The following is a 24,295-nucleotide window of genomic DNA, read 5'->3' as shown; positions in this document are numbered from 1 at the left end:
CCGGCCCCTAGTGCAGCAGCAGTTGTTTCAGGAAGCAGGAGGAGACAACAAAGTACAGGTAAAGTTACACCAAAACAATTGATCCTGACAGCCACTCAAGCCTAAAGAAGAATAGTTACGGGTGTGCAGTTTTCAATCAGCTCAATTATCTAAGGAAATGGCTTTTAGAACCTGATTTCTGTGCGCATGTATGTATAGCTAAATAGTTACAGATCTGAAACCAAGTTGATACCCGATTCTGCATTTTGACAGAATCATTCTGGGAGAGGTGTGGTTGGGGGGGTAGTAACTATCAGACGCTCCGCTCAGGGGTATATGAGGGGTAAGGGCCTAAAAGTTAGCTGAAGTGGTGCACACCGCTGAGATGTCCCATGGTAGTCTCGCATGGGTACTGGGAAGAGGAAGATTGGTTTTCCACAGGACGAGGATTTAGAGCCGGTCCTCCTGATCAATATAGGTCAACATTGCGTGGCGTCTGCCCTTTCCATAGCATCAGGAGACTAGCCCCCCCTCACAAAGATGGCGGCTCGGATGTGACGTACAGGAAGTGATCGTGTGAGCTCAAAGCCGGAAGTGGTCGTGTTGCTAGGGCGCTGGCTTTGTGCTCGGGCCCTGGAGCCCGAGAGCGGGCATGAAACTATTAAGGGTGGCCCTAGCTCTGCTGCTCCTGCCGTGCCTGGTACAGGCTGTGGAACCCATTAGTCTAGGACTCGCTGCTTTCGGGGCGGTCTCAGCCCTTACTGGACTCCTCTCCTCGCATAAGTTATACTGCTACTTCCGAGATTGCTGCGGTCAAGGGAGGTTCTTGAATTCCACCGGTAAAGAAAGGGAAAGTGGGGGGAGAGAGACATGCTAGCGAGGTATTCTCCGTAGACAGCAGGATACAACAGCCACACATATGGGTGACGTCACAGCTGACGACGCCAAGCGGCCCTTGTCAAATAGCTCAGATTGACCTTTACAAAAGTTTTTGAGCATGTGTAGTAGGTTCCCGCCTGAATGAATCCCTTTGAACATTCTGTCCCTGTCAGTTAATATGTACAGAGCTATATACATTGAAAATTTAACTTCAACCAAGGGATGGGTAGGGCAGAATTGTGTGGCTGTTATATAGTGCTATCTATGAAGAACATCTGTTACAGGTGTGCAACATTTACTTTCTCCATGGACAAGCAGGATAGACAACAGCCACATATGGAGATTCCCATGCTGAGGGTTGCTGAATCTGACTAGGAGCAACCTGATACACCAGGAGGCGGAGGCAGATTGAAGTTCATTAAATGACTTCAGGAGTACCAATACTTGGGAAAGAAGTAGTATGGCCTTGGTGATCAATATAATAGTGATGGATAAATGCATGAGGGGAGCTCCAGGTGGCTGCCCTAGACATAGATACAGGATGGAAATATGTAAGGGAAACTGCAGTAATTTTGATGTATATGAGAGAGTTTGGGGTTCAGGAGAAATAGAATAAGAAGTGTAGCAAATACAATTCAGTCTGTTAACCAATCTGAGAAAAATTAGTTAGACCCTAGTTGCCTCAGTTCATTAGAGGCCATTAGCAGGAGCAACTGAGACAAGTTGGGTAATCAGTTTTCCTAAGGCGAATTTGGAGGTCTTTCAGAGTCCAACACAAGAAGGGGCAGAGTCTCCAAATTCTCATGTAGTGATGGAGATAAAGTTGGTAAAACAATTGGATGATTGATATTAAAAGGAGAAACTATCTTAGGTTCGAACTCAGGATGAGTATGAAGAACCCTGTGAGGTAGAAATTGTAGATAAGAATGGCAATTTACTAGCGCTTGCAGTGTACCTGTGGCTTACGTAAGTGCCGGGAGGAACAAGTGTTCCGGGTGAGGAACTTTAAGGACTAATGGATTAATATCCTCAAAAGGTGGATGAAATAATGCGTTCAGCAGTAATGTGAGGTCCCATAGAGGAGGTGGTTTGAAAAAAAGGTGAGTTAATACTGAATCTGGATACCAGTGGAATTTGAGATACGGAGTGATCAGTAAAATGATCATAGAAAGTCCCAAAAGCTCTGAGATGGAATCGGATAGTAGAAAAGACTAATATTAGAGAGGAACAGCGAGCATCGTACTGAGAACATTAATGGAGTCTGCGAAAGGCCCTTATTCAAACCAGGAAATCTTTCCCATTCAAAAGAGAATGCTTTGTGATGTTGATGGGTTCTGGATGATAGTGGTACCTCCTTGACTTTTGGAGTTAAATTCAGAGAGGCAATCAGTCTCTGCTCAACTTCCAAGGTGTGAGAGCTAGTAAACATAGGGTTTGGATAAAGAGTTAATCCCTCCTGTGTTGCGTTATAAGTTATGGGCAAAGTGGTAGACAGAGTAGTGGCTGCAACTGAAGGTGCAGAAGTTTGACAAACCATGGGAGATGGGGCCAAGCCTGTGCTAATAAAATTATTTGAACTTTATCCTGACCTTTTTTATTTTAAGAAGTTTGAAAGTAGTGTAGGAGAGCTGCTTAAGGAATCAGGAAAAGCATCCTCTGGAATTGTGTGACTGCAGGGAATTCTGGAACAGAAAAAAGTCGCACTTTGAGGTGAACAGGGAGGCAAAAAGATTTATTGATGGCTGGCTGACCTGGCGAGCAATAAGGCTACAGATTTTCAGATGAAGAGACTACTCATGAGGACGAAGGTGGGCACTGAGAGTCACGTAGTATATACAGTGTTCTGACATGCATATTGCATACAGAAAAAGTTAGTGACTGTACGAATTGGTAGACTGATAGAGCCTGTCGCTGTAAAGGGAGAGACCCCCGTGCCTCCCTGGTTATGTAGTACTTTGTAACATGATTGGTTGTTTGAAGCTGTACTACTTCGTTGGCTGGATTCAGAGCAGAGAGTCAAAGGGTATAGTATACTAAACCAAGTTCCAGTAGAATGATGTGGAATGATATGTGGTTGTGGGACCATGAACTTTGAGTTCTGTATTGTATGATATGTGCTCCTCACTTGTGGGGGAGGAATGTAAGCGCGGCTTCAATGTTGGAGGTAGGCAGAACAGGTTCCGTTGGAGTAGGCTGTTATATGTAGCAAGGCCTGAAGATGATTTCAATTGCTATTCCATTTGGATGTGAGAATCTCCAGAAGTGGATTAACATAGAGGCATGTGCACTGACATTGCCATATGTCCCAATAGTTGTAGAAAAATCATACTTAAATTGGTGAAGTTGACATCGCATCCTATGTCAAGGAGACAAGTTGAGTTGCACTTGGAAGTGGGAGATCTGCTGTTGATAGTGAATAGATAAGTCTCTGCATACTGTAAGATTGACTGGGCATAAATAAGTAATCCTTGCTTACTGAGATAGGATGCCACCACTGCCATACATGTTGTGGAAACTTGAGGAACAGAGGAGGAACCGAATGGAAGGACTTCATATTGGTAATGTTGATGGCTATACAGCAGTGGTCTCAAACTTGTGGCTCGGGGGCCACATGCGGCCCGCCAGGTCCTATTTTGAGGCCCTCGGTATGTTTATCATAATCACAAAAGTAAAATAACAGTTTCTTGATCATATATCTCTTTAGCTATAAATGACAATACAGTATTATTATTAAGACTTAGCCAAAAGGAAAGATTTATAAACTATAAAGAGTTTTACTTAATGCAAAATTGTCATTTTTTAATAAGACATTAACTAGTTTTTCTACGGCCCTCCAAGTACCTACAAATCCAAAATGTGGCCCTGCATATGTTATACAGTATATGAAGTATAGCAATCACAGAAAGAAGGAAGGATTAGAATGTATGCATATGCATCCATCAAGTCTATGGATATGAATCAACTGTTGATGGATAAGATGGTGGAGAGGGAGGTCATCTTTAATTTCTCTTTACGAATGCGAAGATTAAGGTGTCTGAGGTCTAGAATTAGACTTAACCCTCCTGTCTGTTTCCAGTATTAGGAAATATCTGGAACAGAAGGCTTGATTGAGCTGATCAGGAGGCACAGGCTGTATGTAGTGTGCCTTGAGAAGTGTTGCTACTTCTGTCTTAGAGTGTGTAAGCAATAAAAAGGATAAGGATGAAATTAGGAATTGTTGAAGGTGTAGCCATTATGCATAAGTGATAGCACCCATGTATTGGTGGTGATGGCTGACCATTGAAAATTGAAATATGGGATTCATCCTTCTAGGGGTTGTTCTGTTGACCACAGTCAACTTTGTGTAGGCTTTTTCTGAGATGATGGATGTGGTGTGGATGATTTCTTTTCCCTTGGAAGGTAGTCTGGGAAGAGGACAGTCTGATAAGAAAAGGTGTTAAAGTAATATCTAAGCTGATTATAGCTGATATATGATCTAAACTGGTTATGTTGGAACTGTCCAAAAAAATGCATTGAAGACATTGTGATTGTTCAATGTTGTCTGGTGAGAAGAGTTTGAAGGGTGGTATTATTCTTCCTTCTTTTTGAACATAGTAGATGACTGCAGATAAAGACCCAAATGGTCCATCCAGTCTGCCCAACCTGATTAAATTTTTTAAAAAATGTTGTTGTCCTTAGCTATTTCTAGGCAAGAATCCAAAGCTCTGCCTGGTATTGTGCTTAGGTTCCAACTACTGAAGTCTTTGTCAAAGTTCACTCCAGCCCATCTACACCATCCCAGCCATTGAAGCCCTCCCCAGCCCATCCTCAACTAAACAACCATATACAGACACAGACCGTGCAAGTCTGCCCAGTACTGGCCTTAGTTCTTCAATATTTACTATAATTTTCTGATTCTAGATCCTCTGTGTTCATCCCATGCTTTTTTGAACTCCATCACCGTTTTCCTCTCCACCACCTCTCTCGGGAGCGCATTCCAGACATCCACCACCCTCTTCGTAAAGAAGAATTTCCTTACATTGCTGTTGAGTCTCCTACCCCTCAGCCTCAAATTATGTCTTCTAGTTTTACCGTTTTCCTTTCTCTTGAAAAGATTTTGTTCTACATTAATACCTTCCAATACTTGAATGTCTGAATCATCTCCTCTGTCCCTCCTTTCCTCTAGGGTATACATATTCAGGGCTTCCAGTCTCTCCTCATCGCTAACATATGGAGTGTTTGTAAGTTTACTGCATGTGCTTTCACAGATACCTGGTGCAGTAAGCCAGGCCATAATTTCAGAGCAATAGCTACTGCATGCGCTGGGGCTATTGTAACATATGAATCACAAGATAAACAAATGAAATAATTTATCTATTTGTGAAGATGGTGGATTGTTTGTTGATCCATGTGTGTCAGTATATTAGAGATACTGAGAAATGCTACCTGATGGTCAGCTATTCTAGCTGCTAACATAGTATTTAGGAAAGTTTCCTTGGTACGTTATCCAAGGCATGGTCTTTCCCCAGAGGTGTATTAGAGTAGGAGCATGAGATCTAGGTGGCTGTGAGAGCCAATTCTACTACAATGGATTGAGGGTGAGAGAGTTGTAAGTTATTATGGTTAAGTGCTTTCCATAACCTATAGTTTGTTTCAATCCCCTCTGAGGAGTGGGAAGTTGTTAGAGGTCCTTACCATATTAATGCTTGTTATTAAATCAGATGGCCATGAATAAATAAAGCTGTTAGCGCTTTGGGAATTTCAAAGTAATTTAGTTGTTAAAAATATTTAACCCATAAATCAGGTGCATCAGTTGTTGTTAGTGAAAGCAACACAACTATATTTTTATAAGAATAGTGAAGAAGGAGATCAACCCCTGGAGGACCGTGGTGCTGAGGAATTGGAGGAGCTGGACGTGAAGGATGTCTGTGAGAGATGGAGTCTACGTTGGAGATTCAGAAGGATGAGTAGACAGTGGATGAGGGAAGGAGATAAAATAGTGTCTTTTGAAGACCTGGGTACAATGGTGGAAACAGCCCTCATAACTCCCTAAAAGTCAGAAGTGGATAAATATGTGTAGTTTTACACATTTTCCTTTGTTAGGTGAAAATTGATGAACAGAGTAAATAGAAGTAGCAGAGTCTCAAAAATAGACACCTTAAGGAGATAGAGAATGACAATGACTGTAGGTTGTAAGCGCATCTGAGCAGGGAACTTCTATTGAAGGCAGAATGCACAGCACTGCGTACATGTTTTAGCGCTATAGAACTGATAAACAGCAGCAATATTACCGTAGTAGGTTTAGTAGGATGAAGACTCTCTTGTTTACTGCGTTTGGCTGTTGGATAACGTCATTGAACTGAGGTAGAAGAAATTTCAGAAGAGTGGTATCATGTTACTAGTTGCAGTGGTTGCATTGGGGTCCAGACTACCAGTGAGAGGACATCTCGAAGCTACAGTGCAGGATCCAGATTTATGTTTATACAGTGCCCCTGGGAAGCGGTGCCTGCTTGTGCAGCCATGCTGATTTTTTCGACATCATGGTGATCCCAGACGTTGAAGCTTCAGTATGGGACACCAAGAAGAACTGCTCTCCTGCAGCCATGCTGAAGTGTTCAGTATCATAGTGATCTCCGACATTGAGGCATTGATGTGGGACACTGATAAGGAATGCTGCTATGATGCCTCTGAATGAACTCATGATGATGGCATTGGGGCTGGATGTATGGACATCGGCTGGACCGTAGCTCTGAAGGAGCCTGTAACTGCTGACAGTAAATAGTAGTAATTCTCAATTATAACCAATTTGCAGGTATTGAATGATCTCTCTCTCTGAAACTGAAGGCCTATCAGCAGTCAGAGTAGAATCCGCCGGTGATGGCTCGGATGCTTGTCTCGTTTAGCCTGCTACACCAGGATCACCCTTTGTAAGCAGGGAGCTCCTGTTATCAGTCGGGTTAGAACCTGCCATTGATTGTTCATGAAGTTGACCTTAAGTGTGTAGTACACCCTTGGTATGAGTGGAAGAATTAAGTAAATGCAGTTGTAATTTCTGGGTTCAAAATAGAATATCTCTCGGAAACCAGAGGCTTATCAGCGGTCAGGGCGAAATTTGTTGGTGATGGCTTTGTTGCTTGTCCGGTAAAGTTTCTCACACCTCTGGTATGGTTGGAGGCAGACTTTTATAACATGAGCTGGAACTTTTCTTCTGAAGCTGACATGTGAATTGAGGTAGTATATTTCTCCTGCTGTGGCGGTTGAAAAATACCTAACAGGGATAGAACGTTTAAAGGGATTCATTCAGGTGGGAACCTACTATGCATGCTCAGAAACTTTTGTATAGGTCAGTCTGAGCTATTTGACAAGGGCTGCTTGGCACCATCAGCTGTGACATCACCCATATGTGTGGCTGTTTATCCTGCTTGTCAATGGAGAACCCTCATGATGATGGCTGAAAAGGCAAAAGAAAGGAAGGGGTGAGACCATAGATAGGTACCTGGGAAAATGTATATTGAAACAGTAGAGAAGGACCTCGGTGAACGTCTGTCTGCAGTATTTTGTCTTGCAAACCCTGATTAAGTTTTTTTTATTTCTTTACTCAGCCTTACAGGTGGACTTGGACAGAAAGCTGTATGGCCAGCACCTGGTGAAGAAAGTAATTCTGAAAGCTGTGACTGGGTTCCTAAGGAATCCAAACCCCAAAAAACCTTTGACCCTCTCTCTCCATGGCTGGACTGGCACTGGCAAAAACCTTGTTAGTCGAATCATTGCTGAGAATATTTACAAGGGAGGTCTGAAAAGTCCGTATGTCCACCAGTTTGTGTCAACCTTACATTTTCCACATATCCTCGACGTCGACAGATACCAGGCAAGGTTAAACACTGCAGTGCTTTGGGGCTGAACCTAGGCTATTCATTTTTATATAGTGAACCTTTTTGCACAAACAGTACAGAATGGGAAATGAGTACTGAAACCTTTATTTCATTAATCTCTATTTTATTTCTTGTGATTATAAAGAGGACTGCAGAGGGTTAGTAGGGACATATGGTTTTGGGTATATAATCTTTGGCCTCCTTCCTGTGTGAATTTAAAGTTCAGCAAGCATGAGCCTAGTCAGTAGTCATATGGGAGTCCTCCAAAAACCATAACAGTTACAGAAAATGGTGCAGCTGTCTCTTGTAGTATACTTGTCTCCAACTCCAAGAGCATTATACATCTACTGTCCGAAGAATATCCCTGGAGTTACACTATGCTGAAAGCGCTACTTAAGAAATGAGCAGAATTTACCTACATTTCTAATAAATAAATGATACTCAAGTGTTATTGAACAATTAATTCTCTACAAAGACCCCATATTTATTTTTTAATTTAAAAAGTTCATTAAATGGACAGTTTTTATTGTGATTTAGGACCAGTTGCAAGCTTGGATCCAGGGGAATGTCAGTACATGTGAGAACTCCATTTTTATATTTGATGAGATGGATAAAATGCATCCGGGCCTCATCGATGCCATCAAACCTTTTCTGGATTATTATGAACAGCTGGATGGCATATCCTATCACAAGGCTATATTCATCTTCCTCAGGTATGTGCTGTGTAGATCACCACTTTAAAGGGCTGATTCTATAAAAGACGCCTAAAGTTAACGCCTAACTTGGCAAAATACCTTTAATAACCTCAATAATTTGTTTCAAAATTTAATTGGGTGATAGGCACCAATCTGATTCTATAAAACACAGTTTCTTTAGCACTCTCCAAACCAGTAGAGGTTAATCTTTACAAATGGGTATATATCCAATCATGACCAGCAGGTGGAGACTGAAAACAAAACTGTGGGACAGTACATAATATACTCCCTTCTCTATTTACCTCAGTCTTCTTTCAGTCTCCAGCAGGTGTTGATGTGATCTGTACCCATCTCCCTTGGTAGGGCTGTTGGAATTTGTTTAGGGGGTTTATAGTCCCTGTTTTTGGCCGGACGGAGCTTGGGCGGGCCCTGTTTGGGGGTTCGTCCGACCTCGGGGGTGTCAAACCCGGCGGGTCTCGAGCGGGGCCCCTCCCCCCACTTCCTCCACCTCCCCACATTTTTCTAGAGGAGCCTCAGCAGTAAGCCTTGCCCCCTAAATCAAGCAAGGCATATTGCTTCGAGAGCCTGTGGAGTCTGTTCTGTAAAACAAAACAAAACAAAAAAAAATCCTGAGGTAGTGCTGGTCTGGAGGGTTGTTTCCCTTTAAGAAAACTGTATTTTACTGTATTTTTTCATCTAACCGGCACTTTTTTATAGCTAGGTCGCGTATGGAGCAATGAGCACTTCTAAAGGGAAAAAGTGCTCATTGTGCTCCAGGTGCGAGGCACTCGCGGCCGGCCTGTGCAAGCGGTGTTCAGGCCGGTGCGGTGGAGGAGCTCCGTCGGCAGCGGCTGCAGGTGCCCAGAGCTCCCCGCCGATGGTGCCTCGCGAGTCGGCTGGGAGCAGTGGGGAAGCCCGGTCTTCCCCAACCGCCCACGGAGGGATTCCCCGAGCCGCCGACGGTCGGGTTGTTGGGGATTCCCTCTTGGCTGAAGTTTTGACAGCTGATGCCGACTTGCCTGTATTAGCGGCTGGGACTGTTCAGGTTTCTCAGCCGCTACAGGCTATGGAGGGAGCTTTTTTGGCGGGAAAGTCGCCATCTTCTCAGTCTGGCCCCTCCATTTTGTCTTCCACCTCAGGTGACCTTCCCCCTGTATTGGAAAAACAGGGGCAGGTTTCTGCTGGGTCCCCTGCTGTGGCAGGGAGTCCCTTGGAACCCTCGGGGGGGTTTTCTCCTGATTTCTTTTTTTCCTTGTGCAGAGCCTATTTTCAGGCGGCTGGGGATCCCGGATGCACTCAGGGGGTTTCGGGGAGTGGGGTTTCCTCCGCGCTCCCTGCGGTTTTGCCTCTCTCGTCTGTTGTGGCGTCCCCCTCCTCCTCCTCCCTTGTCCAAGCGTCCGCGGGTGTTGTGGGACGAGGATTTATGGTCGGAGGAGCGTGTCGGTCTGGATGAGGACCTGGACCTTTCTGAGGATTTCCAGGACCCTCTCGAGGGGACGGCCGCTGGCGGCGGGTTGTCGGGTTTCCCGTCCTCCGGCGAAGAGGCGTCCATTGTGCACCTTTTTCAGAGAGATGAGCTGCCGGACCTGATTTAACAGGTTTCTTCGGTGTTGCATTTTGAGGATGCGCCGCCGGAGACTCCGCGTGTGGGGGACCCTCTGCTACGGGGGATCCGTTCCGTTTCCCGCTCTTTTCCTATGCATCAGGATATTCGGGATATTATACTGGAACAGTGGAAAACGCCGGAGGCGCCGTTTCGTTTGGCGCGCAGCATGGCTCGTTTGTATCCCATCCCAGAGGGGGATCGGGCTACTTTAGCATCACCAGTCGTAGACGCGGTGGTCTTGGCGATTTCTAAGCGGCATACCGTGCCTGTTGAGGGCGGTTCTGCCTTGCGGGACTCTGAGGAGCGCAAGTTGGAGAACATCCTTAAGCAAAATTTTCAGGTCTCTGCCTTTGGGGTCCAGGCGGCTATTTGTGGGGGGCTGGTCGCTCGCGCCGTGTTTCGGTGGGCTGAGCGTGTCCTGGATCGGGAGTCTGATGACTGGTCTTTGGTGGATCAGGAGGTGGCGAAGATTGAGATGGCTGCCTCGTTCCTCTCAGATGCTCTTTATGACTTGGTGCGGATCTCGGCTAAGTCTGTGGCCTTTGGCGTGGCCGCGCGGCGTATTTTGTGGCTGCGCGCTTGGGCGGCGGATGCTGCGTCCAAAGCTAAGCTTACTAAATTTCCCTTTCGGGGGTCTTTTTTGTTTGGGGAGGAATTGGATAAGTTGATTCAGACTCTGACGGACTCAAAGGTGCTCCGTCTGCCTGAGGAACGTGCCCGCCCTGCGTCTCGGGGTGGTGCTGCCTGGGGGCGTTTGCGGGAGTTTCGCAAGTATCGCCCTGGGCGTGGGGCTGCTTCTTTCCCGGCTCCAGGGTTTTCCCGGGGTCGGTTCTTCCAGCGCATGCAGCCCTTTCGGGGGGGCCCGTCGGGGGGCAGGGAATCCCTCTGCCAGTTCCCCCGCTTCCCGTCCTGCACAATGACTTCTTGCCGGCGCCCCCCTTTGGTTCCGGTGGGGGCCCGGCTGCGCGAATTTTTCCCCAAATGGGCCGAGATCACGTCCGATCAGTGGGTCCTGGAGGTGGTGCGGGACGGTTATGCCCTGGAGTTCGCCCACTCTCTGCCGGACCTTTTCCTCGCCTCTCCATGTCAGACTCCTTGGAAGACGCAGGCTTTTCGCCAGACCCTTCAGCGCTTGCTAGATCTCAAGGCAGTTGTTCCGGTGCCCCCTCCGGAGTGGGGCACCGGCAGGTACTCCATTTACTTTGTGGTGCCCAAGAAGGAGGGGACCTTTCGGCCCATCCTGGATTTGAAAGGGGTCAACAGGGCTCTCAAGATTCCCTCTTTCCGCATGGAAACTCTGCGGTCGGTCATTCTGGCGGTTCAGCCGGGGGAGTTTCTCACTTCTCTCGATCTGACGGAGGCCTACTTGCATGTTCCCATTCGGGCCTCTCATCAGCGCTTCCTTCGCTTTGTGATCTTGGGTCGGCACTATCAGTTCTGTGCGCTTCCCTTTGGTCTGGCCACGGCTCCCCGGACGTTCACCAAGGTGATGGTGGTCGTCGCGGCAGCCTTGCGGTCGGAGAGCATTCTGGTACACCCCTACCTGGACGACTGGTTGATTCGGGCAAAGTCGTTGCAGGAGAGCTCCCGGGTTACGGCTCGGGTGGTGGAGTTTCTCCGTCGCTGGGCTGGGTGGTCAACCTTTCCAAGAGTCGGTTGGTCCCGGCTCAGCGTCTGGAGTACCTTGGGGTACTGTTCGACACCTCCTTGGGGAAGGTCTTCCTTCCAGAGGCCCGGGTGAGCAAATTGCAATCTCAGATTCGCCTGCTTTTGGCATCCCGGTGTCCTCGGGCGCGAGATTTCCTCCAAGTCTTGGGGTCAATGGCGGCGTCCCTGGACGTGGTGAGGTGGGCGCGGGCCCACATGCGTCATCTTCAGTATGCTCTGCTCCGGAGGTGGTCTCCCCAGAGGCACGGTTTGGATGTTCCTGTTCCCCTGCGAGGCATGGCGCGCTGCAGTCTGCGCTGGTGGCTCCTGACCCCTCACCTGGTCCAGGGGGTGGGTCTGGGTCTCCCGCAGTGGACGGTGCTCCTTACGGATGCGAGTCTCCTCGGTTGGGGGGCTCAGTGTTTGGGTCACTCAGCTCAGGGCACCTGATCCACGGAGACCTCCTGGTCGATCAACGTGTTGGAGACCAGAGCGGTCCGTCTGGCGCGGTTAGCTTTCCACTCCCTTTTGTTGGGCAAGTCGGTCAGAGTCCTGTCGGACAATGCCACGGCGGTGGCTTATGTCAATCGTCAGGGGGGCACCAAGAGCACTCAGGTGGCGCAGGAGGCGGCTCGGCTCATGGTTTGGGCGGAGTCCCATCTTCTGGACCTCTCGGCCTCTCACATAGCCGGGGTAGAAAATGTTCAGGCGGACTTCCTCAGTCGTCACTTCCTGGATCCAGGAGAGTGGTGTCTCGGCGCCGTGGCTTTTCAGTTGATAGTGCAGGCTTGGGGGCAGCCCCTGATGGACCTGATGGCCACGAGTGGCAACGCCAAAGTGCCCCGCTTCTTCAGTCGTCGCAGGGACGGTCTGGCCGAGAGTCTGGATGCTCTGGTCCAACCGTGGCCAACGGAGGGGCTGTTGTATGTGTTCCCTCCTTGGCCATTAGTGAGTCCTTCTTCGCATTGTTCACCATCCGGGTCTGGTGGTTCTGGTGGCTCCGGATTGGCCTCGACGTCCGTGGTATGCGGATCTGGTGAGGCATCTGGTGGCAGATCCTCTTCCTCTGCCTCTCTTGGACGATCTTCTGACGCAGGGTCCCATTCCCATGTTCGACCCGTCTCCCTTCTGTCTTACTGCTTGGCTCTTGAAAGGGGTCGCCTTAGTAAGAAGGGATATTCAGATAAGGTGATCTCTACACTCTTGGGGTCCCAGAGGCTTTCTACCTCTCGGGCTTATGTACGGGTTTGGTGTCTCTTTGAGGGGTGGTGCCGGGCGCGGGGAGTGGTCTCTTTTCGCGCTTCCCTGCCTAACATTCTAGAGTTCTTGCAGGATGGCCTGGATAGAGGCCTGGCTTGGTCTTCTCTCCGGGTTCAACTTGCGTCCCTGTCGGCTTTTCGAGGGTTGGTGACAGGTCACCGTTTGTCGGCCATTCCTGATGTGATTCACTTTTTGCGGGCGGCCAAGTTGCTTAGGCCTCCCCTACGGCCCTCTGTTCCCTCTTGGGATCTCAATCTGGTTCTCTCTGTTTTGGTGCGTCCGCCTTTCGAGCCGTTGGATGGCTGTTCTTTGAAGGACCTTACTCTGAAGGCGGTCTTTTTGGTGGCCATTACTTCCGCTAGGCGTGTTTCTGAGCTACAGGCTTTCTCTTGTAGGGCTCCCTTTTTGGAATTTTTGAGGGAGCGGGTTGTCTTGTGGCCTGTTCCTTCCTTTCTGCCGAAAGTAGTTTCTCCTTTTCATGTCAATCAATCGGTGGTCCTCCCGGTCTTGGGTAGTCGGGAGGGCTCTTCTGAGCAACGGAAGCTGCGCAAGTTGGATGTCGGTCGGGTCCTCCGCTCTTATGTGCAGCGGACCCGGGAATTCCGGAAATCCGATCATCTCTTTGTCCTTCTGGCGGGTCCTCGTCGGGGGGCTGGCGCTTCTAAGGCTACTATTGCGCACTGGATCAAGGAGACGATTGCTTCCGCTTATCTTCTGAGACAGAAGCCTGTTCCGGAGTTTCTCAAGGCTCATTCCACTCGGGGTCAGGCAGCTTCTTGGGCTGAGTCGTCGCTCGTGCCTCCAGTGGATATTTGTAAGGCTGCAGTTTGGTCCTCCTTGCATTCCTTTGTTAGACATTATCGGGTAGATGTTCAGGCGCGTCGGGACGCGGTGTTCGGTGAGCGTGTTCTGGTATCGGCCCTTCGGGGGTCCCGCCCGTGAGAGGGACTGCTTTGGTGCGTCCCATTTGTAAAGATTAACCTCTACTGGTCTGGAGAGTGCTAAAGAAGGAGAAATTAGGTTCTTACCTGCTAATTTACTTTCTTTTAGCTTCTCCAGACCAGTAGAAGTCCCCACCCTGTCTGTTGTTGTTGTTGTTGGGGCTGTTTCGCGGGCAGTTTTTGTTTTTTGCTGCGGGTTCTAGTATTTTTCTAGGGCCGGGGAGAATTGAAGAACAGCGGTTGTGGCTCGGCTGGCTTAGCTGGCGAGCTGTGGGGACATTTTCTTTCGGGTATTTCTCCTCTGCATTTTCCAACAGCACTTGGGTATGTTAATTGTTACTCCTGTTCGGAGTATTGTTTTCTTTCTGTTTTCCAGTTCTTGGTTCTGCTTGGCTATTCGGCAGACTGAGGTAAATAGAGAAGGGAGTATATTATGTACTGTCCCACAGTTTTGTTTTCAGTCTCCACCTGCTGGTCATGATTGGATATATACCCATTTGTAAAGATTAACCTCTACTGGTCTGGAGAAGCTAAAAGAAAGTAAATTAGCAGGTAAGAACCTAATTTCTCCTTAACTTCTTCAATTTCCTGCCGGTCCGCGTAGGACCGGCAAGATCGAGTAGCGCAGGGCCAGAGATATAATGGGGAGCCTCCGACTGTGATTTCTTCCCTCCCAGCAGCTCTCCTTACAAGTGCAGCGATTCAGGAAGGAAGCCTTGGAGCTTTTGCTGAGTCGGCCCGCCTCTGATGATGCAACTTCCGCTTTCCTCAGAGGCGGTGCGACCCAACAAAGGACCCGAGGCTGCCTTACTGAATCGCAGTGCTGGCAAGTAAGGAGAGTTGCTGGGAGGGGAGAAAGCTGCTGGCATGGTGAAAAAAAAAAAAAAAAGGGACAGCTGCTACTGGACCTAGAGAGGGAGAAGGAGAGATGCTGCTGGGAGGGGAGGAGGGAAAGGAGTCTGGGAAGCTGCTGGGCAAGGGGGGAAAAGGGACAGCTGCTACTGGACCTGGAGGGAGGGAGAAGGAGAGATGCTGCTGGGAGGGGAGGAAGGAAAGGAGTCTGGGAAGCTGCTGGGCAAGGGGGGAAAAGGGACAGCTGCTACTGGACCTGGAGGGAGGGAGAAGGAGAGATGCTGCTGGGAGGGGAGGAGGGAAAGGAAAAGGAAGAGAGTTACTGCTGGACAGGGGGAGGAGGGAAGGGAGAAGAAAAAAGGAAGGAAACAGCTTGCAGGGAGATTAGAGGAGGGGAAGGGGAGAGATAACAATGAGATGTGAAGGGGAGGTCAGCAGAGAAATTGAGAGGGACAAAGATGCTAGATCTGGTGTAGGAGAGATAAAAATGAAGAGAGCAGTGAAGCTGGAGTGAATCGTGTAAAAAGGAGAGAGGGGCATAGGCTGGATGGAAAGGGGAGAGGGGCATAGAAAGAAGACAAATACCATATGGAAGGGGGAGAGGTCAGACAGTAGATGGAAGGGGCAGATGCTGGATTGAAGAGACAGAGAGGGCAGACGCTGGAAGGAAGAGAGTGAAAAGAAGATGAAAGCAGAAACCAGAGACAACAAAAGGTAGAAACAAATAATTTTATTTCTATTTTGTGATTAGAATATATCAGATTTGAAATATATATCCTGCTAGAGACATAACTGGGGACTGCAGTATTCTGTTAGCATGATATTTCTATAAACTTGGCTTGTTCAGTTTTCTTGATAGTAGAGGGGATATATGTGAAGGGGAGGGGAGACAGGGGTTTTGTTGGTCCGTGCTCTGTATATTTGTATTTATAAAATCACAATTGTTCAGAATATTGTTTCTTTTTATACTTTAATAAAATACGTTCAATATAAAATCATAATTGCGGCTTGTGCATATGGGATCAGATGGTTTGCGGGGACCGAGCTCAAGGAAATGGAGCGTAAACGGGGTTTTTAAATTTTAGTCCTATTAGTTTGCCGGTCCACAAAATAATTCTTTTATTTCTGCCGGTCCACGGGTGTAAAAAGGTTGAAGAACACTGTTATAAAAGATAGGCGCCTATCACAATGTTCTTATTGGTGCCTAATGCCTAAGTGGGTGTTTCTATGGGCGGAGCATGAGTTATGCGCTTCTAAGCGCAATTCTCCCAAAATTTAGGCGCCTGAAATGTGGGCCTTTAAAACCCTCACCAGTGCCTTTTTTGTTTTTTTTAGGTGCTGGTCGATTTAGGTGCTATTTATAGAATTGGCTCCTAAATGCTTCTAGGGATTATGAGTCTGGAAACCACATAAAATGCTTTGTCCTTTTACAGTAATGCAGGAGCCGAGAAAATAACCCAGGTAGCTCTTGATTTCTGGAAGAATGGAAAGCAGAGGGAAGAGCTGCAGCTGAAGGACTTAGACCCTGTGCTGTCAGTGACTGTTTTCAATAACAAGAACAGTAAGTCATCATGACCAGTGTTTCTGTTCAGTGCAGTTTCAAGGCTAATGCTGATTTATTGGTAGTTGGATTCTGTGGTCAGTGAGTGCTCTGATTTCAAGGGATGTCATTATATCATGTTACTCAAGGAACTCATATGTAATGTGGTTCAAATGCAAGAGGGATATGTACTGTAAGCTCTTGCATGTCTAATGTACAGTGCTGTGTGCATCTGGTAGTGCTATAGAAATAATAAATAGTACTAGTAGTAGTGGGAGAGAAGGAATTCATTAAATATATGTGAGATTGGGAGAAGGACAAGGCAGTGTACCACACACTGTGTGCCTCCTGAGATTTAAGGCGTTCTGCGAGATGCTGGAGAGGCGGAGAGGTGCCGGCTAACTGCCTACAGGACATGCCTCTTGTGGTGAGAGGCACATCCTGTAGGCAATCAGCTGGTGCCAGCACCTCTCCTCTCTGCGCGCCTTCCCTGCTCAGGGCCCATTTGGAAGGCCTTTGTGCATGCACGGACATCAGCATGATAATGTCACGCATGTGCATGAAATCATTGTGTCAACTCCCACGTACTTCCGGATGCCTTGAGCTGCGGCCACTATGTTTAGTGTGCTGCGACTCAACAAAGTTTGCAGGACGCCGACTTAAGGGAAGAATTAATCACCCCCATTTTTACAAAGCCGCGCTAACAGCTGTTGCTGCAGTAATCGCTCTGATCTGTCGGCGTGTTTGCTGTGCGGCTTTGTCAAAGAAGCCCTAAATGAGAAACAATGGGAGATAATACAGTATATCACAAGATGAGTGATAGCTTAATTTTGTATTTTTCTTAACTATAAGTTCTTCTATAAATTGTACTTAACACTGAGTAGGCTTAAGGCAGTGTATTCTAATTTTGCAGGGACCTAAAGAAACATAGGCCCAGATTATATAAATGGTGCCTTAAATTAGGCGCTTAACTTAAGTTGAAAACGCCATTTAAAACTGATTAAAAGTGGTTTAAAAAAATGTAGGCACCAGAATCACATCTATAGTGCCATTTTATGATGCCTATTGCCACTGTAGGTGTGGCTAATGCCAGAAGTGGCATTAGGCAATGTCAAGTGCCTCCTTAGGCATGATTCATGTGAAAGGTAGGTACCAGAAATGTAGATCTTGAAAATCCTTGCCTACATTTCCAGCACCAACCTTTCCCAAAGGCGCTGTTCTATAAACGGCGCTGTCTTGTGATTGACACACAATGGCAGCTGTTTTTTTAAGACTGACAATGATGACAGCGCCATAATCTGAATCAGAGTGCTTCTATGGGAAACCCAACTATTAAAATCTCCAACTTAGCCATTGCAAGAACTTGTCCATTCAGATATCTTCAATTCAATCTTAGTCTTCCAGTGTTGTTAAACTTTTCATCTGTCCTGCATGATCAGATTCTTGCAAGAGCTACATTCAGATCAATCTAGAATGCCATCCAAATGTTAAACATCTGAGATTGAACTGAATATAGCCCTTGTAAGAATCTAACCATGAAAATAAGTCTAGAACTGCAAGTTAAGGTGGAATAAAAGCCATTAATATAATGTAAGTGAGATTCATATGATTTTCCATGGCTATGAATGACAAATAATTGAAATGGTGTGGTTTCCTATCAGGCTCCTTTATCCTAATATTGATATTCTGTGTGTTTTATATAATTTTCAAGTTCTATATTTGGATATATTTATTTTTGTAACAATTTGTTCTAAGTACATCAATAAAATCTTTTTGTTTTTTTTCTAAATATTGAATGATATGTCCCAAGTGGTCTCCACTGTATTGATTTGTTATATTGTTCTTATATTTGCAAAATCAATAAAATTATGTTAACTTAAAAGAAAAAAAGATAAATTACTGACTAGGATAGATTGACCAGTAATACAAGTTGAGGGATATATATTAGAAGATTTATCTTTTGGAGGTTTTACATCTTATGTGAACTTTTGAAGATCAGTAATACATACAGTATACTGCTGATTGAGTTCCTTCAGATGTGGAAAGTTGAGTTATGAGAAGGCAATAAAGTGTATTATGCCTTAAATCAGTGTCTCTCAAACTTTCTCGAGCCGGGGCACACTAAAGGTAGTAGCCATGGCTCGAGGCATCCGGAAGTGGACGGACATCACTGTGATGACATCATGTGCATGTGTATGTGTGACATCATCACGTCGACATCTATGCGTGCGCAGAGGCCCTCCAGACAGACCCTAAATACCAGTAGGGCATGCCAGCAGGGAAGTCTAACAAATATCAACTGAGTACCCCAACCACAGACCTCCAAGCTCTTCCCCAGATCCCGCCCCTTTACTAATTATAATGCAATTTTTTCCATTCATTTTTCATATACACACAATATACACAGCAGATATAAATTCTAAAAACTGACACATTTCTATCACTATATTGAAAATAAAATAATTTTCCCTACCTTTGTTGTCTGGTGACTTTATTTTTCTGTGCTTTTAACTATGTTTCCAGTGCCTTCTTATCCATTGACTGTTTTTCTCTCCTTCTTCACTTTCTGCCTTGCATCCATCTTTGCCCAAAAACTGACCTAATAGAACTAAGAAGCCTTTGAAGAAACTATCAAAAAAACCAATATATCACGTCGAGTGTGAGTAGATATCAATATCATGCCCACACAAGCGCATACTTTTCAAAATACTGCATGCGGCAAAACGGAGAACATGCACAATACTCAAAAAGATTAGAGTAATATGAAAAACGTACATACCTTGGCTGGAGGGGTTGAAAAGTCTCTTCTTAAAATTCAGACCGCCAGGCTGAAGCAATCCACTGGCGTACTTTTATCCGAACAACATCAAAAAACGTCAAAAAAACTCATGATGTCAGGTCTAAAGTAATCGCTATTACACATAGCATCTAGAGTGGTCTGAAAAAGTAATGGGAATAATGATTTGGTTCAAACGTAGTGGCCCGAAAAATGCTGAATCAAATAAAACTAAAGGAAAGTCAGCCATTCTATCTCGTTGTTGAGACCATGAGGATGTAAAGTGTTTAGAGTGTTTAGAGTGTTCACTTCTGTTCCTTCCTCCATAGGATTCGAGCAATGTCACCCCCTCTGGTGGCCGTAACTGTTTCCAGAATAGAAAATTTCAGGTCTGACAACTCGTGTTGTAGATCTAACCAATGGGACACCAGGGAGGCTTCCTTGACTTTAGATCTAATCCTGCTTATATGTTCTCCTATTCTGACTCTAATACTTCTACGGGTGCAGCCTACATAATGAAGATGACATGGGCACTCAATGATATATACGACCCGTTCGGTGTTACAATCTGTAGCTGAGCTCCGAGATACAAACTGGACCCTGAATGACATCTGTTAACTTTACACTGTACATGCACATTCTACAGTGTCCGCAAGATATGGTTCCCCCGATACATGATTATGTGGGTGTCAAAAAAATGAGATCGTACCAAGGATTGCTTAAGATACCGTTGTTTCGAAAAAGCGAACTTTAGAAGGTCTAGGAACTCTGGGTGATAGTTCATTATGCCCCAATGTTTTTTGATAATACGTTTTATGTGAAATGCATGAATAGAGTATGGGAGGACACAAACTAGAGGACGTCTTTGCAGTGTGGATCAGGTCTCCGGCCCAACTCAAAGCCTTCCACGCCTGGCTCAATACGTGTGACCCCAATTTACAATTTACTATACACACTGACTCATATCAAGTTCCTTTTTTGGACATAAACATTGTATTAACACATGGACAATCAACACTACCATTTATCGGAAACCAACCGAAAGAAACAACCTCTTACAATACAGTAGTTTCCATCCTCAACATCTCAGAAAAAACATTCCCACAGGGCAATTTCTGCGGCTGCGCAGACTATGTTCTACCACTCAGGAATATATACATAAAGCTAGTGATATGCAAACCCGCTTCTTAGAGAAGGGATATCCTACTACAGTTATCCGAAAAGCCTACAAAAGAGCACTCTACGCGAATAGAACACTGTTGTTAACCCTTCACGTATTCAAGATCTTTCTCCTCTGGTGTGTGTCCTCCCATACTCTATTCATGCATTTCACATAAAATGTATTATCAAAAAACATTGGGGCGTAATGAACTATCACCCAGAGTTCCTAGACCTTCCCACGTTCACTTTTTCGAAACAACGGTATCTTAAGCAATCCTTGGTACGATCTCATTTTTTAGACACCCACATAATCATGTATCGGGGAAGACATATCTTGCGGACACTGTAGAATGTGCACGTACAGTGTAAGGTTAACATAGATGTCATTCAGGGTCCAGTTTGTATCTCGGTGCTCAGCTACAGATTGTAACACCGAACGGGTCGTATTATATCATTGATTGCCCATGTCATCTTCATTATGTAGGCTGCACCTGTAGAAGTATTAGAATCAGAATAGGAGAACATATAAGCAGGATTAGATCTAAAGTCAAGGAAGCCTCCCTGGTGTCCCATTGGTTAGATCTACAACACGAGTTGTCAGACCTGAAATTTTCTATTCTGGATACAGTTACGGCCACCAAAGGGGGTGACATTGCTCGAATCCTATGGAGGAAGGAACAGAAGTGGATTTACAGTCTAAACACTTTACATCCTCATGGTCTCAACAACGAGATAGAATGGCTGGCTTTCCTTTAGTTTTATTTGATTCAGCATTTTTCGGGCCACTATGTTTGAACCAAATCATTATTCCCATTACTTTTTCAGACCACTCTAGATGCTATGTGTAATAGCGATTACTTTAGACCTGACATCATGAGGTTTTTTTGACATCATGACGTTTTTTGATGTTGTTCGGATAAAAGTACGCCAGTGGATTGCTTCAGCCTGGCGGTCTGAATTTTAAGAAGAGACTTTTCAACCCCTCCAGCCACGGTATGTACGTTTTTCATATTACTCTAATCTTTTTGAGTATTGTGCATTTTCTTCTCTGTTTTACCGCAAGCAATATTTTGAAAAGTATGCGCTTGTGTGGGCATGATATAGATATCTACTCACACTCGACGTGATATATTGGATTTTTTGATAGTTTCTTCAAAGGCTTCTTAGTTCTATTAGGTCAGTTTTTGCTTTTGGGCATTTTTGAGCTCTTTCTGACCTTGGGTCTATAAACTAGTGTCCCTGAACGGATTTCAGTAAATTTATTTGCATCCATCTTTGGCATTAACTTAACATTCAATTTTTCAATTTTTCTGCTTTCTTCTCAGAATCTACTTTTCCATGTCTTACCTTCCCTTCCTCTTTCTCTCTCCTTCCCTCTCTGTTTCCATGGTCTGACACCCCTCATTTACCCTCTCTCCTTCCCTCCTTTCCCCTCAGTAGTCCAACATCTCTCTCCTTCCCTCCTTTCCCCCCCCCAGTGATCTGACATCTCTCTCCTTCCATCCTTCCCCCCAGTGGTCTGACATCTCTCTCCTTCCCTCCTTTCCCCCCTGTGGTCTGACAATCTCTCTCCTTCCATCCTTCCCCCCCCCCAGTGGTCTGACATCTCTCTCCTTCCCTCCTTTCCAGTCTGGCATCTCCTGTCCTTCCCATAATCTGGCATCTCTCTCTACTACTGCCACTACTATTATTTCTATAGTGCTACCAGACTCCCCTCCTTCCCTTCTATTCCCTAGTCTGGTATCTCTCCTTCTCCCCCCCCCCCCCATGTAACATTTTTCTCTGCCTCCTTTCTGCCCCCTGTAGTCCATCTCCCTTCTCTTCCTCCTTTCTGACCCCACTCCCAGCCTAACATTTCTCCCTCCTTTCCACCAGTCCAACATGTCTTTCTCTCTTCCTCCTGCATGCTCCTTCTCCTCCAGTCCTCCTTCCCTCCCCTAACCAACTCCCTCCATGAGTCCAACTTTTCACTTTCTCCCTCTCCTCATCCCCACCCTTCAGTGTGACATTTCTTCTTCCCTCCTTTCTGCCCTCTTTGTGAGTCCAACCCTTTCTGCCTCCTGCACACATTCTCTCTCCTTGCCTCGAGTGCCATCCTTCCTTCCCACACCCTAACCCATGTTCTTTCCCTATGCATCATTTCTCCCTCTCCTCCACCCCATGTCCATTTCTCCCTCTATCACTCTCACTCCTCCTGTAACAATTTTCCTTCTTTCCTCCCTCCCAACCCCACTCACAGCTAATATGCTCTCTCCCCATCCACCATCTCACCCTCCCCTCCAGTGTGTAGCATATTTCTTTTCCCTCCCCTTCTGCCAGGTTCAGTAGCACCTCTTCTCCCTTTCTTTTCCCTGCCCCCTATCTAGCAGCACCTCTTCATCTCCCCATGTCCAGAAGTACCCCTTCTCCCTTCCATTCTCCCCCTTCCTCCTGTCCAGCAGTACCACTTCTCCCTTCCCTTGTCTCCTGTCTCTAGTGGCAGCTCACTGCATGCTTTTAACTTGGCCACACAGCTGCCACTAGCATTAATTTCAGAGTGGTTTCATCAGGGCAGCCTCGGGCCCTTTGCTAGGCCGGCCCACCTCTGACAAAAGAGGAAGTTGCATCATCGAAATGGGCTGGCCTAGCAAAGGCTCCGAGGCTGCCTGATGAAACCATGTCTAAATTAATCCTAGCAGCAGCTGTGTGGCCAAGTTAAAAGCACACTAAGCTGCTGGTCGGGGGGTGCAGAGAGAAGACGAGGAAGGCAGGAGTCCTGAGAGATATGCAACAGCAGCAGGAAGATGCTGCCTGTAGACATGAAGCGCCGGCACGTGAAACTCTGGCCCTACAGGAGGTGCCTTTCGCAGCGAGAGGCAAGTCAGCTGGCTAGCGCTTCTCTTTCTCCTCGTGCTGCGGCACGCAGTTTGCGATACACTGCCTTAAATTATCTTTAAGCTCACTTTCATTTTTGCCTATATATTTTTGAAAATAGTTTGGAATAATAGTGTGTTGAAAGAAGAATATTAAGAGCTTTAATTAAAACAAATAGAATTGTGGTAAATAATGTTCCTGTAGATTTATTTAATTGATGACTGTAAATCCAAGGATTTAGAGACTAATTAATTTAATTCTACCAAGTCAATAATCTCACTCCTAAGCCAGGATAAAATTTCAGTATCTGAAATTACTGATATGCTTGCTGTAGTACCTGTGTTGCGCCAGAGAATTTTCTTCTGGAAGTCATAGGACATAATGTATATAGACAACATAGCATAGCTTGGAAGTTCTTTAATCTGAAATATGTGTTCTGGTTCAGAGTGTGGGGTTGGCAGTATCACACAGTCTAAAAAGATTATTGCTAACTCAAGTATGAGGGTATAAGTTACAGCCATGGATGTTGCTTTCCTCCCAGCTCAAGGCTGATAAATGGAGAAGCTTTTATACTTGGAGGCTGGGATGAAAGAATATATCAGATTCAGCCCATGTTTAATATGATTTTTCTCATACTTCTTTCAGGTGGCTTTTGGCACAGCAGTCTGATTGATAAAAACTTGATTGATTACTTTGTGCCCTTCCTACCACTGGAGTACAGGCATGTGAAGATGTGTGTCGCGGCAGAGCTGCATACTCGGGGATATATAGCAGACCCAGAGATTATCACCAGAGTTGCTGAAGAGATGACATATTTCCCCAAAACAGAGAGAATCTATTCAGACAAAGGCTGTAAGACAGTGTCAGCAAAGCTTGACTTCTACCTCTGATTGTATTCGAACCATAGCAGGGATCACCCGTTGCATCGGCTACAATGACCAGTTCATTTCACTTTAAAAACTTTTAAAACAAAAATAACTTTTTAATGGTCTCTTTGTAAATATAAATATGTACAATTGTGATTTTTATCAGGTGAAAGAAGTAGGTGCTGACAGCAGTATCTTCAATGGTTATTAATTTAAAACAGCAAATTACATGGTTACCAATGTCTGAACTGTGCCAAAAGCTGTTGCAGATTTTCAGTTGATAGCCAACTAAAACTGATGAGCAATTAATGAGCAATTATTACCATCCTTCATTGTTTGTTCTGGAATATTTTCATAAATCAGTGGTATAAAGCGTGCTTTCCTAGAAA

The 24,295-nt window shown here is 45.8% G+C and overlaps 1 protein-coding gene across 1 annotated transcript; it reads left to right on the top strand.

Annotated features, from left to right (window-relative positions):
- Positions 1-486: 486 nt before the first annotated feature.
- LOC117368285 (torsin-1A-like) lies at positions 487-24,295 on the top strand. The gene is made up of 5 exons (XM_033961791.1): positions 487-818; positions 7,440-7,705; positions 8,247-8,422; positions 16,144-16,271; positions 23,686-24,295. The coding sequence occupies exons 1-5, from the start codon at positions 632-634 to the stop codon at positions 23,928-23,930; spliced, it is 1,002 nt and encodes a 333-aa protein (XP_033817682.1). The 5' UTR covers positions 487-631; the 3' UTR covers positions 23,931-24,295.

The sequence above is a fragment of the Geotrypetes seraphini genome, chromosome 10 (genome assembly GCF_902459505.1).
Source record: "Geotrypetes seraphini chromosome 10, aGeoSer1.1, whole genome shotgun sequence".
Lineage (NCBI taxonomy): Eukaryota > Metazoa > Chordata > Amphibia > Gymnophiona > Dermophiidae > Geotrypetes > Geotrypetes seraphini.
The sequence above is the reverse complement of the archived record's forward strand: the minus strand, read 5'-3'. Positions and strand labels throughout refer to the sequence as shown.